The sequence below is a fragment of the Bubalus bubalis genome, chromosome 17, assembly GCF_019923935.1.
Source record: "Bubalus bubalis isolate 160015118507 breed Murrah chromosome 17, NDDB_SH_1, whole genome shotgun sequence".
NCBI lineage: Eukaryota > Metazoa > Chordata > Mammalia > Artiodactyla > Bovidae > Bubalus > Bubalus bubalis.
The window spans coordinates 19,294,926-19,309,366 of record NC_059173.1 but is presented as its reverse complement, the minus strand read 5'-3'; the positions used below and the strand labels follow the sequence as shown (position 1 = coordinate 19,309,366).

The window sequence follows — 14,441 nt, the reverse complement described above, 5'->3', positions numbered from 1 at the left end:
AAGACTTCAAGGGCATTTTCTAGAAAGTACATTTTGAGCTCAGTGGGGAAAAGAGCTTTGGGAAAAATTAAAAAAAAGCAAGAAGGTTAACCCCGGGCACATTTGTTTTACAAACTTAACTAGATGTTACGGGCAAGTGTTTATTCTGAGGACAATTACCCTGTAGAATTTTCCTTCCCTGCCACCAGACACCAGACCATAGAACGGGGTCAGGTCTTCGCCCCCGAGAGAAACCGCTGCCTCCAGGGCACTAGAACAATAAAAGAAACATCGCTATTAGAGAGTACTCAGGCGGGAACGCGATGGCCCACAAGTCCTGCAGGCTGCAGACCTCTGAAGGGTATTACAGTGTGGATACAACTAGGGTCTCTGTAAACTTGCTAAGCAAATTCCCTCCAAAATGAAGCTGCAAATGGAAAATTCAATTTCAAGTGTGGTACCCGGTGGCTTGGAGCCCCTGTCTTAAAGATGGTGATACTCTCTCAGATGACAGGGCAGGCGCCTGGCAATCTGTCTGCAATCTTTGGAGAAATCTTCTAGAGGAAGAGGAGGGTCCCCATGTGCTGAGCCCATGGACCACCCCCAGCAGAGCGGCCATGCTGTAACCTTAGATCTGAGTGTGACCAGAGCCAAGGGAATGGGATGTGGCACAGGTGGACGGCCAGCACTAATTGCTTCCATAAAAACTCAGGAGGCCACAAGGGACCCACGTTGGTCAGATAAAAATAGCCCTCTGCTCTCTAACACAGGGTCAGATTTTTCCAAAAATAGGCCCTTTAAGTGGAAAGAAAACCTACTTTTTATGTGAGGCTGACTCTGTCTCATACAAAATGCTAATAATATAAAATCATTTTAATAATCCACTGACTGGATTTCTGCTCATCAGACCACTAGCTTCTTTGGAGGATGATTAAGACACACTTTGTAGAGACTATGGTGGGGAAGAGGTTAAGTATACCGAATCTGGAGTGAAAGGGACATGCCTGTGAGCCCTGGCTCTGCCTACAGAGAGCAGGGTGATCATGGGCAAGTAACTTTACTACTCGGGGCCTCAGTTTCCTATTCTGAAAAATGGGAATAATTACAGGGTCTGCCTCACGAGACAGTTGTGAAAATTAAAGTGAATGCACATAAAGGATTGGACACGAAGTCCTTTGTTTTTCTCCTGTGATGAATCTTTGTTGAGGTGTGGAATTGAATTAGGAATATAGCATATGAATCCACAGCCTCACCACCTCACTCCATGCCTGGGGCAGTCCCTGAGCCCCTTGGAGCAAGTTTCCAGACCTGTACAACGGGGTTGTCCCTATGTCGCCAGATAGCTGTGAGGATAAATCAGGCAATGCATGGAAAGCACGGGACCCAGGGCCTGGCCCAGGGTTATTAGTACTGTTGACCTGGGTCAACCTCCACCGTTCCTGCAGGAGTCAGCCACCAAACAGTCCTCAGTCCTCAGTCAGGACCCCGCACAAGCCCCACCCAAGCAGGATGCTGGTGGTCTGTGGAGCTGCTGTACTCTCCAGGTGGGCCTGGGCTCCAGGTGGGCCTGAGGCCCGTCTCCAGTTGGGCCCAGCCTTCACCCAACTCTTGGCTCTGACATTAGCCATCGAGGCAGGAGTCTGGCTAAGAGGGCGCCTGCTCTGAGGCTCCGAGCCCAGCCTCAGGCCCAATCCCAACAGGCATGGTTCTGAAGTAGGGCCAGTTTAAAGGCCCGATGTGACATGGAGGAGCCTGTCACCACCAGGAAAGCCCCAGGGAACAGGACCACTGAGCTCTGGATCCTATGGGAGCAGCTCTCCGCTGGTCAGAGCTGCAATACATCCCTGGCTCCCCAGCCACCGTCAGCTGATGGGAGAGCCAGAAGAACTGACTGGGCTTGTTCCACCAGAGCTGGGGGTTGAGCCTTCCCTCAACTCTGGTGTGAAATCTAGGAACTGTCAGAGGCCATGTTTCCAGCGAGTGATGAAACCTGCCTCTGCAGAGTGACAGCGGGTTACGGCAGAGGCGAGCAGAGAGCAAATGCAGAGGGTGGGCAGTCCTGGCTGCGGGAGCGGTGATCTGAGATCCCAGGACAGGACTGGTCCTAATGTCCCCTTTCTCCCTAAGTTGGGTTCTAACACTCGCCACAAAACAAGAGGTCATTGGGGAACAAAGGGGAGGCGCATTTACTGAGAATGCTCTTTCTACTGTGCCCAGGAATAGTCAGTACTTTGGGGAATGAGCCAAAGCCGGAGAAGCTGTGAGACAGCAACCAACATAGAGCAGGTGCTCAGTAAAGGTTCCCTAGGGGAAGGGGAGGAGAGGCAGAGGGGAGGGGGAGGGGAGGGGGGATAGCAATGGTAGACATCACTATCCTCAAAACAGCTCTGGGGTCTTCCCTGGCTGTCCAGTGTTTAAGACTTCCAGCTTCTCCCACAGGGGGCTCAGGTTCAATCCCTAGTAGGGGAACTAAGATCCCACATGCCTTGAGGTGCAGCCAAATAAATATACTGCCAAGTGCAAAACGCAGGTGCAGATGGGTGCATATAGCATGCAATACGAATATATATATATATATTTATATTTGTATAAAGATATCATGGAGGGAGAATTCTTTGGCTGTCCAGTGATTAGGGCTTGGCACTTCCACTGCATCTTAAGAGAGAGACATCAAAAACAAATAAATCAGCTCTGAACACAGTGGTAATATTCCCATTTTAACAGATGGAGAAACTGAGGCTCAAGGAAGGGAAGGAACTTGCCTCAGGTCAGCAAGTAGCAGGGGAGATGGGATTTGCATCTGGGTCTTTCTGGCACTTGTCTGAGCAAGACTGCAGGATGCCAGGTAGGCGTGAGGTTGAGCACAAAAATGGGGGATTTAAAAACAGATGCCCGACAAAGAGAGAAAAAGGGTGGCCTGCCACCCAAGATAGGGGAAGGGAAAGTAAGAGTGGGGGGCTCTGGGGGAAAGATGAAGGGAAGGGGTCTCCCAGGGGAAGTCTGAGACGCTGCAATGATAATTCGGGGGCCTAGGAGTTTGCTGGTTAAGACCATGTGAATGTGACAGGATTTATCACCTTCATTTTACCCTACAACTCACCATCAATAGACCTAGTAGGAAATTTCACCAGTTTACTTGTTTCGGGTTTTTACATTTCTTTCCATTAGTGAAGCACTGAACATATTAAAACACCAGAAGCAGTGATGAAGTGCTAATTAGTTTATAATGATCCTTTGTCCCCACAACAGATTAAATTGAAATTCTTGCAAGCCTGGATTCTGGCCATGTTCAGGAAAGCTACTGGAAAGCGAATATTCTGTTTTTTTTCTTAAATCTCTGCCATTCCAGATCTCAAGATGATTTGAGACAAGGACAAAAATGAAAAAAAAAAAGGAAGATTCTGTCTTCCCACCAGGATGTCACTTGATCCCACCCATCCAGGTAACAGGCTATAGGTGTCAAAGGATTAAGCACCTCATGCTGGAGACGTGATGACTAAGTTCTTTTCAAGGGGAGAGTTCACCTTTAGCTTCTAAATCCCCAAAATCTGCCCTCCTAGGTGAGAACAGAAGTGAAGGTCAGAGTTGAAACTGCGATCTGAAACCCCCTCGAAGTTCCAAAGCGGATTTACCTGGCTGGTCTTGCTTCTATTCACGTGAATGCCATGGAAGAGGGATGTGCACTTGGCAGACGGTGGGGGTATACTTTATTTTATGTTTTATTTAGTTTTGGCTGCAGTGGGTCTTTGTTGCTGTCGCGTGGGCTTTCTCTAGTTGCGGTGAGTTGGCTTCTCTTCTTGTGGAGCACCGGCTCTATGGCTTCAGTGGTTGCAGCACACAGGCTAAGCAGTTGTGGCACATGGGGCTTAGTTGCTCCATGGCATGTGGAATCTTCCCGGACCAGGGATCAAAACTGTGTCCCCTGCGTTGGCAGGTAGATTCTTATCCACTGTGCCACCAGGGAAGCCTAGGGGGTATTCTTTTACTGGGGGTATTCTTTTACCCAACAAACAAATTGGGTTTGTTCTTTTAGGAAGGTACCTTTCTCTGGGCTGTTTTTACCCAGCTCCTCATGGGACCCTGCCAGGAAGAGGGGCGTAGAGAAGGTGGTCAGGAAAGGAACTGGATCCGCCCTGTGGCTATTCAATGAATTTGGAGAGATGAGAAGATTACTATAGTGGTAAACCTTCTTTAAAAAAAAAAAATTATTATTTTTTGGCCGCACTGTTCATCATGTAGGATCTTTGTTCCCCAGCCAGGGATCGAACCTACAGCCCCTGCAATGGAAGCATGCAGTCCTAACCACTGGGCCGCCAGGGGAGTCCCTAACCTTTTTTAATAAGATCCTGCACTCCTAAGTAAATGCCTTTATAAGGAAGAAGAGATGAAAGGAAATCATTAATTTACTGAGTCTTTAGCTCAGCGCTGTGTGCTTTCCATAAGGATCGTATAAAAGTCCCTATTGTTGTCCCCTTCCCCACCCCTCCATTACACAGACAAGGAATCTAAAGATCAGAGATGCTAATCTCTGGGACCTAGGGCAGCCTAGATCCCACAGCCAGCAGACAGTAGTCTTCAGATTCAAACCCATGTTTCTCTGACCTCAAAGTCGATGTCTCTCCTATGCCCGATCATGGAACTCTTCAGCCTCGCCCTAGGCAGAAATTCGCAACTCAGGGCAGGGTGGTGAAAAGAGAAGACTGAAAATACACATTTCAGATAATACTCTTACTATTTCTGTAACACACATTTTGGAGATTCAGGCTTGATCTCTCTAGCTGGTGTGGATTTTCAGGCAACATAGTGAGAAGCATTTTGGGGGAAAGGGGCGTGGGTTCACGAGGTAGGATTACACGGCCTCGCCTGCAAATACCATGGGTCTCTGAAACAGAAGAGTAACCTTCTGCCCATTAATATGAACAAGTGTCTCAGGGAGCACCCCGAAGGCCATGCCTGAGTCTTGGCTGTCTTTATACCTGCAGGCCTACCACAGTGCGCAGGATGTTGTAGGGTGTTTTTGTTTTTATTTTTTCTAATATTTATTTATTTGTCTGAACCGGGATGTGTCATCTTTTATTTTTTTTTAGTTGCAGCATTTGGGATCTTCAGTTGCAGCATATGAACTCTTAGCTGTAGCATGTGGGATCTAGTTCCCTGACCAGCGATAGAACCCGGGCCCCCTGCATTGGGAGCATGGAGTCTCAGCCACTGGACCACCAGGGAAGTCCCGTCATAGGGGTTTAATACCTGTCTGCTGTTGCTGAGTGAAAAGAAGGGGTGTACACGTGACACCCTCCTTAGGGGGCCAAGCTTCGCACTGCAACACGCACCTTAAGTTGATTTCCCACTGCACCACTGACCGATCCTGCCCTCCTGCTGTGAAGGCATAGCAGCCGTCATAGGAAAGGGCCATGCCGGCCACCCCATTTGGGTGGCATATGAGGGCAGAGGTTTTATGTGGATTGCCATCAACTGGTAAGATCTGAAGTCCAACCTACAAAGGAAGAAAAGTGAAGTTGCTCAGTCGTGTTCAACTCTTTGTGACCCCATGGACTGTAGCCCACCAGGCTCCTCTGTCCATGTGACTCTCCAGGCAAGAATACTGGAGTGGGTTGCAATTTCCATCTCCAGGGGATCTTCCTGATCCAGGATTTGAACCTGGGTCTCCTGCATTGCAGGCAGACACTTTAACCTCTGAGCCACCGGGGAAGACTAGAAAGGAAGAAGTAACTAGTCAGACTAAGATACCCAGGCCAAAGGCCAGACTTGGCACAGTCACCTGTCAGCTCCAGATCTGTTTATGTGAAGGACCTGTGGGTCTGGAATGCCTTCTCAGTGCGTGAGGGCTGCATTTCACGCATTTCACATGGCTGGGGCTTCACATACACTGTGCCCTGCAGGGTGGCCCCTTGGGAGAGAGATGCCTGGTTCTACCAGGGACACAGAAAGGAAACTTCCCTCCTACCTTCATGGTCAGATGTCCAGGCTTTTCCAGGATAATTATGGCATTTTATGATCTTATACTTTTCCATATGGATTTGTAGTTTTTGTTTTTGTTTTTGTTTTAGTTAATTTATTTATTTGGCTGTGCCACGTCTTAGTTTCAGTATGCAGGATCTTTAGTTGCTGCAATGTGAACTCTTAGTCACTGCAAGTGGGATCTAGTTCCCTCACCAGGGATCGAACCCGGGGCCCCTGAGTTGGGAGCTCACAGTCTTAGCCACTGGACCACCAGGGAAGTCCCTAGATTAGTCATTAAATGTACAACTAAGTGTAACTAACTTGTCTTCATAAGAAAAGGAAAGGAAAGGAAAAATCCTTTGGTGTACTTTGGGGAGTAGAGAAAACAAGGGAAGTCTCCTAAGAGTCGTCCTCACTCAATTATGGCAGTTTGCAGTGTGGAGCAGGATGAGAGTCTCGGGCTTGGGGAAAGCCAGTGTTCTTAAGTCTGGTAACACCTGTGGCTATTTCCCACGGCAGACACGCGGTCACCTTAGTGGGGCAGAGGGCAAACCGCTGGCACCTTGTCTCTGTTAATAAACACCATGTAGCGCTTCTGCAGTTCCAGAGTGGATTTCACTGGGAGGATTTGTATCTGCTCGATGGGAGATCCGTACACTGGCCCGAGGAGTGTCTTCCTGCAAGAGAAAAAAAAGAAACGCGTTCTAAATTCCACAAATCTGAACGCAGGTTTTATGACTTGTTCCCTTTCACGATGCCTCATATGTTTTAAAGATCTTTCTTTTTTTGATGTGGATCATTTTAAAAGTCTTTATTGAATTTGTTACACTATTGTTTCTGCTTTATGTTTTGGTGTTTTGGCAGCGAGACATGTGGGATTTTCACTCCCTGACTAGGCATTGAACCCGCATCCTCTGCAATGGAAGGCAAAGTCTTAACCACTGGACCATCAGGGAAGTCCACCCTATATGTTTTAAATTTTGAGTTTCTTGTCGCTTAACTAAGCCCTTCATTGTAAAGACCTCTCTCTCAACCGCTAATGGTGGCTGCAAATCGGGGCGGCAGCTCCAGATGTTCCAGGGAAATTTCGCTTGTGAAGGATGCTCTTCCTGGCCAAGGCTCTGACTTTCCCCTTGACAGCTGAATGAAGGGAACATCATGCCTCGAGAACGCGTACACAAACAAGGGATGCAGAAAATGCTGCAAGGACGAGACGAGCATGGACAGGATGTGAGGAAACAGCCCCATCCTCCCAAGGTTGCCCAGGATCTTAGAGGGAGACCCCATTTAGTGTCCAGAAATCTGACAGCAGGTCTGAGAGCAACTCAAGGGTCCCCCAAAAACTTTGTGCATCACACTCTAATGAATTGCACCCCTATCATGGTCTGATTTCTGATTTCAGATTCTCTTATGGTAATTAGGAACCTGATCCAAGGTGAGGCTGCCATAAGTGACCTCAAGCCTGGAGCTGGATTTGCCCTGAAGCTGGCAAAACCTGAGCTGCAGGACCCCTCCCTCATACACGTACCTTCTGAGGCCTGGGAGGGGCCCTCACCGTTTTTAATTTATCCCTAATTATATATCTTTTTAATTTAAAAAATTATATATATTTGTTTATTAACCAATTAATTTATTTGGCTGCGTCAGGGCCCAGCTCGTGGGATTTGTGTTGCGGCGCATGGACTCTCTAATTGTGGTATGCAGGCTCAGTGGTTCCGGTGAGTACTTAGTCCCTCCCAAGCATGTGGAAGTAAAAGAGGAGAGTGAAAAAGTTAGCTTAACGCTCAACATTCAGTAAACTAAGATCATGGCATCCGGTCCCATCACTTCATGGGAAATGGATGGGGAAACAGTGGAAACAGTGGCTGACTTTATTTTGGGGGGCTCCAAAATCACTGCAGATGGTGATTGCAGCCATGAAATTAAAAGACGCTTACTCCTTGGAAGGAAAGTTATGACCAACCTAGACAGCATATTAAAAAGCAGAGACATTACTTTGTCAACAAAAGTCCATCTAGTCAAGGCTATGGTTTTTCCAGTGGTCATGTATGGATGTGAGAGTTGGACTATAAAGAAAGCTGAGTGCAGAATTGATGCTTTTGAACTGTGGTGTTGGAGAAGACTCTTGAGAGTCCCTTGGACTGCAAGGAGATCCAACCAGTCCATCCTAAAGGAGATCAGTCCTGGGTGTTCATTGGAAGGACTGATGTTGAAGCTCAAACGCCAATACTTTGGCCACCGGATGCGAAGAGCTGACTCATTTGAAAAGACCCTGATGCTAGCAAAGATTGAGGGCAGGAGGAGAAGGGGACAACAGAGGATGAGATGGTTGGATGGCATCACTGCCTTGATGGACATGAGTTTGGGTAAACTCTGGGAGTTGGTGATGGACAGGGAGGCCTGGTGTGCTGTGGTTCATGGGGTCGCAGAGTCGGACACAACTGAGCGGCTGAACTGAACTAAACTGAAGCATGTGAGATCTTAGTTTCCCAACCAGGGATCCAACCTGCATCCCTGCATTGGAAGGCAGATTCTTAACCACTGGACCACCAGGGAAGTCTTTACATCTCTTTTTTAATAATAATAAAAAAAGAGGACCCACAAATTCAAATACACTTCACATCCCACAAAACCTGAGTCTGCCCCTGAATAAGGCCAGTAGCTTTTTCATCTTATATTTTAAGCCCCTTGTTGTTTGGATATGTTTTCTCCCTGTATCTCCTGTACCCAGCCCGTATCTGGCGGGGACAGGAGACACTCTTTGTACAACTTTCTTGAGTACCTCTCTGTGCCAGGCACTGTGACAGGGGCTCGGGACTCAGAAATGAGTGAGAGGTAGTTACTGCCATTGAGCTCACAGCCTTGCAGGGACAACAGCTGTGGAAGCACCACGAGGGGAGAAGTGAGGTGACAAGCAAACACGTGGCAGGGAGCCTGCGCTGGGGAAGGAGAGATAAGACATCTAGCAGCAGACATCTGAGTTTGCAAAGGCAGGAAAAAACAGGGTAGTAACAGAAAAACAGGCAGTGGGAACAGGAGCTCAAACACATGGGATGTGGACTACTGCTTGAAACCTGCAGAAACGGTAAAGGGGAAAGGAGTTGGGGGAGGAGGGTGAAGGAAGGTAAAACCGAGGTGGTGAGCATGGGCAAACTATGAAGGCAAACTTGACTGTGACCGCTGGGCTGCAGGATGCAGGGGGGCCAGGCTGGATGATCCATGATCAGGCTCATATATGCAGAGAATTAGGTGAAGTGTCAAAAATACTAAGATAACCAGATGAGAGACAATGCATCAGCTAATTTTAAGTCATCTTTATCTAATCAATTGAGTAGAAATGTTTAAAGACCTTCCTCAGATATCATTGAGTAGGACTTCCCTGGTGGTCCAGCGGTAAGGACTCCATGCTTCTAATGCAGGGGCCCGGTTCAGTCCCTGGTCAGGGAACTAGGATCCTGCATGCCATATGGTATGGCCAAACAAAATAAAAACCAGTATTATTTAACGGGTAGATGCAGGGAAGAGGATGATTAAGAGCACAGACGCTGGTAAGAATCCCAGCTCTGACCCTTAAAAATTAGGGGCAAGTTGTAAAGAAACTAGAACCTTCGTATATGGCTGGCAGGAATGTGAAGTGGTGCAGCTGCTGTGGAAAACAGTCGGGCGGTTCCTCAAATGGTCCAACATACTTACCATATGATTCAGCAATTCCACTGCTAAGTCTGTATCCAAGAGAAATGAAACAGATGTCTACACAGAAACCTGTATACAAAGGTTTGTTGGAAGTTTGAAGAGTAGAGACAACCCAATTGACAGCTATGGATGGATAGACAAAACGTGGTCTGGCTATACAATGGAATACTACTTAGCCGTTAAAAGGGATGAAGCACTGATACAGACTACAACATGGTTGAACTTTGAAAACATGATGCTAAGAAGCCAGACATCAAAATCACATATCATATGATTCTATTTACATGAGGTATCCAGAACAGAAAAATCCATAGAGACAGAAAGTAGACTAGTAATTGCCAGGGATGGATAGTTGTGGTGGGGCGGGGGGTGGTCGGAGGGAAAGAAAGGGAATGGGGAATGATGGCTAGTGGGTTTGGGATATCTCCTTAGCGGGTAATGACAATGCTCTTGAATGAAATAGTGATGATGGTTACACAACCTTGTGAACATAGTAAGAAGCCACTGAAAATGGTAGATATCACAGTATATGAATTCCAGCTGAAATTACAAATAAGCAAAAGGAAAAGAGTTCAGCTATTCAACCCCTCTGGGCCTCAGGTTCCTTACTGGTAAAAAAGGGATCATGACAGTATTTTCTCCGTAAGACTATGCTGCTGCTGCTGCTGCTAAGTCGCTTCAGTCTTGTTCGACTTTGTGCGACCCCATAGACGGCAGCCCACCAGGCTCCTCCATCCCTGGGATTCTCCAGGCAAGAACACTGGAGTGGGTTGCCATTTTCTTCTGCAATGCATGAAAGTGAAAAGTGAAAGTGAAGTCGCTCAGTCGTGTCCGACCCTTAGCGATCCCATGGACTGTAGCCTACCAGGCTCCTCTGTCCAGGGATTTTCCAGGCAAGAGTACTGGAGTGGGGTGCCATTGCCCTCTCTTCCATAAGACTATAGTCAGCATTAAATAAGTTAATATATATATAAAGCACTTGGTACAGTTCAGGAGATAGTAGGATACTCAGCACATAGTAGGAGCTATGTAACTGCTACATAGTACTGCTGAATTTCTAACAATTTTATAAAATTAATGTCTTTTTCTTCTGATGGAAAACATTTTACATATTCATTGTGAAAATTTTCAAATATTTAGACAGAAAGTAGAAAAATCTACCCATAACTCTACATGGCTACACCCTTTATTCCAAGATAATCATGGGTAATAATTTGCTGTATACAACTTTATATATATTCTAGCCCACCTAATTACAATTTTAGATTAAAATATATAAGTTATATAAATATAATTTTATATGAAAATATATTCATGCTTCTTTGGCAGTTTACTTTATCTCATTTATGTCTTACAGATATTTCCATGTTACTATGCAGAGAGCTATCTTCTCTTTTTTTTTTCCTTTTTCTAAAAGCAGCATCATGTTTCAGCGTACTGACAAGCCATCATTTAACTAATCCCCTATTAATGGACATTTGGAGTGTTTCCATTTTTAAAAATATTTTCAAACAAGACATCCTTTTACTTATGCCTTGGCATCCTGTGCGAGTACTTCTGTGGGCTACATTCCTAGAAGTCAGAAGACAGGCTGTAATTTAATAGAGGGTAACAAATTGCTCTCCCAAAAGGTTGTCCCCATTTACACTACACCCCCCAACCCGGCCGCTAGCAGCCTGTTACAGCGTCTTACGACTTTGCCAACACTTGACGCTATCGATCATTTTTATCTTTGCTAATCTGATTTGTGAAAAATGATGTCTTCTTTTCATTTGCATCTTTGATGTACTGGTAAGCATCTGCTCATAGGTTTATTGGCCTTTTTCTCTGAACTGCCTCTTCGTGTTCTTTCAAATATTTTTAAATGCATTTTAAAATTCTTTTGGATTTATCATCAAAAGGTAATTCCTTCCCAATTAAGTTGTGGTTACAGGGCTTTATTATTCCTACAGCTTAAAAGATGCTTTATGCCAGGGGTTTTACTTTGGAATGATGAGAATGTTTTAAAACTAGATGGAGGTAGGTGGTGAAAGGACTGAATACCACTGAATTGTTCACTTTACAATGGTTGGTTTTACATCATGTGAATTTTGCCTTAATAAACTATTTTTTAAGAAAGATGCTTTATACTAATTTCCAATTGCTCTTCAATGGCAGAAACGCCTGATTTCATGGCTCTAAATGAAAACATTAATTCGAAAAGATATACACACCCCTATATTCACTGCAGCATTATTTACAATAGCTAAGATGAGGAGGAAACCTACATGTCCATCAATAGATGAATGGATAAAGAAGATGTAGTGCATATATCCGATGGAATATAAATCTTGTCATTTGTGATAACATGGGTGGACCTGAAGGGTATTACGCTTAGTGAAATAAGTCAGACAGAGAACGGTAAATACTGTATGATTTGAGTTATATATGGAAGCTAAAAAAAAACAAACAAAACAAGTGAACAAATATAACAAAATAGGAACAGAATTATAGATACAGAGAACAAACAGGTGGTTGCCAGAGGGGAGGAGGGTTGTGGGGGAGGAAAGAAATAGGAGAGGGAAATAAAGCGGTCCAAACTTCCAGTTACAAAATAAATGAGTCCCAGTTATGAAACGTACAATGCAGAGAATATAGTCAATAACTATGTAATATCCTTGTATGACAACATATTGTTGTGATCATCTTGAAATATATAGAAGTAGGAATAAATGCATAGAAACACTATGTTGTGTAACAAGAAATAATACAGTGTCATAGGTCAGTTATACTTCGAAAACAAACAAAGAAACTCATAGAAAAAGGGACCAGATTTGTGGTTATCAGAGGGCAGGGGTTGGGGGGAGGGGGAGTTGGATTAAGGCAGGCAAAAGCCACGAACTTTCAGTTGTATGAAAAATAAGCACTAGGGGTGTAATGTATAACACGATAAATATAGTTAAGACTACTGCATGTTACAGATGAGAGTTGTTAAGAGAATAAATCCTAAGAGTTCTCATAACAAGGAAAAAATGTTTTACTCTTTCTTTAATTTTGTAGCTACAGGAGAGGACGGATGCTCACTAAACTTCCTGTAACAGTACTTCATGATGTATGTAAGTCAAATCATTACGCTGTACACCTTAAACTTATATAGTGCTGTATGTCAGTTATATATCAATTAAACTGGAATAAAAAATAACAGCAACAATAAAGGCAACAGGTGGAAATATTTTTTAAAACAAGAAAGATGCTCTATACCAATTTCCCATTGATCTTCAATGGCAGAACCTCCTAACCGCTCAGCTTTGAGTTCTCATTACTAACTGTGAGGAGGAACTCCAAGTCTGGGCAGCTCCATCCCCCAGCCACCTGCTCAGCCAACTCGGAGCTTCTCAGAACTGGGCACATCTATGGGACATTCTTTATTTTTAATGTTTATTTATTTGGCTGCGCTGGTTCTTAATTGTGGCATGGAGGAATCTTCAGTTACAGCATGCAAGCTCTTCGTTGCAGCATGTGTGATCTAGTTCCCTGGCTAGGGATTGAACTTGGGCCACTGCATTGGGAGCACGGAGTCTTAGCCACTGGACCACCAGAGAAGTCCCTATGAGATAGTTTTTATCCAAAAAGCTTGTGTCCATTAAAGATGATGTACAAAAATTCTGAAATCTTCCTAAAACTCCGTTTTACATATTTCTTTCAAATGTCTCCTTCCCAGTGTTTTAATAGCTTTAAAAAAAAATTGTGCTGTATTTCTCTCCTGTCCCTGCCACAATGACATGGCATGTCTCAGTCATTTCCCCATGGGCCCTTCTGAAAAGGGCAATCACAAAAAAAAAAAAAAAAAAAAGACCCTGAGTGATCTTGGCCTTTTGAGGACCTATCTTATCTGAGATACATTTCCAAAGGATGGTCTTCCTCAAGCATGGGGCAAGCTGCTGTGGTGTTTTCCCACTTCCTCCTCCCAGGTGGGGTCACCACAGCATCCTCACCTCTGTGAGGGCTGCATCGGGGACCAGCGATCTCAAAGAGAGGACAGAGTCACAGGTGGGTTCAAGGGGCAAGTCCTGCCCTGACCAGCTCAGTGACCTTGGGCAGGTTTTGTTACCTGTCTGATCCACAGTGGCACGATCTTTTTGCAGGACTGTTGCAGATGAAATGGGATGATGAATGCAGGGCCCCAACGAAGGGGTCATGCACTGATCAGGAGGAGCAAACCCTGGACTCACAAGCCTAGCAGCGCAAGAGGGCAACCACAGGCGTAGACGTATTTCGGGATGGAGGCACCACTGCTCTAAGATGCTAAGCTTTGGATACCCTGGGCTTGGTCCTTTAATCTCTTCTCTATCCACCTTTCCCCTCCTGAACCGTCTCTTGTCTCATGCTTTAAACCACCAAGTGTGCTGACCTCAAATATGGATCTCCAGCCCAACCTCTAACTTGAACGCCACTTCCCCCAATAAAATGCAAATCTCATGGTGACAACAACATTGTTTTGTCTTCATTCCATCTTCAGCACCTAGAACAGCACCTGGCTCAGGTAGGGGGCTCAGTAAACACTTACTGAGAGAACAAAGGGGGCTTCCCAGGTAGCGCTAGTGGTAGAGAACCCACTTGCCAATGCAGGAAATCCCTGGATCGGGAAGATCCCCTGGAGGAGGAAATGGCAATCCATTCCAGTATTCTTGCCTGGAAAATCCCTTGGACAGAGGAGTCTGGAGGGCTATAGTCCATAGGGTGGGCTATAGTCCATATAGTGGGCTTGAGAGAAGAAAGAATGCTATCAAGTTGAACTTATAACTTCTTTAAGAGCCAAGAAAAAGAAA

At 45.3% G+C, this 14,441-nt stretch overlaps 1 protein-coding gene across 1 annotated transcript in view; it reads right to left on the bottom strand.

Annotated features, from left to right (window-relative positions):
• The window catches only part of CFAP251 (cilia and flagella associated protein 251), a 74,478-nt gene that overhangs the window by 19,425 nt on the left and 40,612 nt on the right, over window positions 1–14,441 (bottom strand). The window contains exons 18-20 of the mRNA XM_045163098.1: window positions 6,503–6,617; window positions 5,310–5,473; window positions 160–250 (exon numbers count right to left, since the gene is read on the bottom strand). Coding sequence (XP_045019033.1) covers window positions 160–250; window positions 5,310–5,473; window positions 6,503–6,617 — 370 coding nt within the window. The remainder of the gene's footprint in view (window positions 1–159; window positions 251–5,309; window positions 5,474–6,502; window positions 6,618–14,441) is intronic.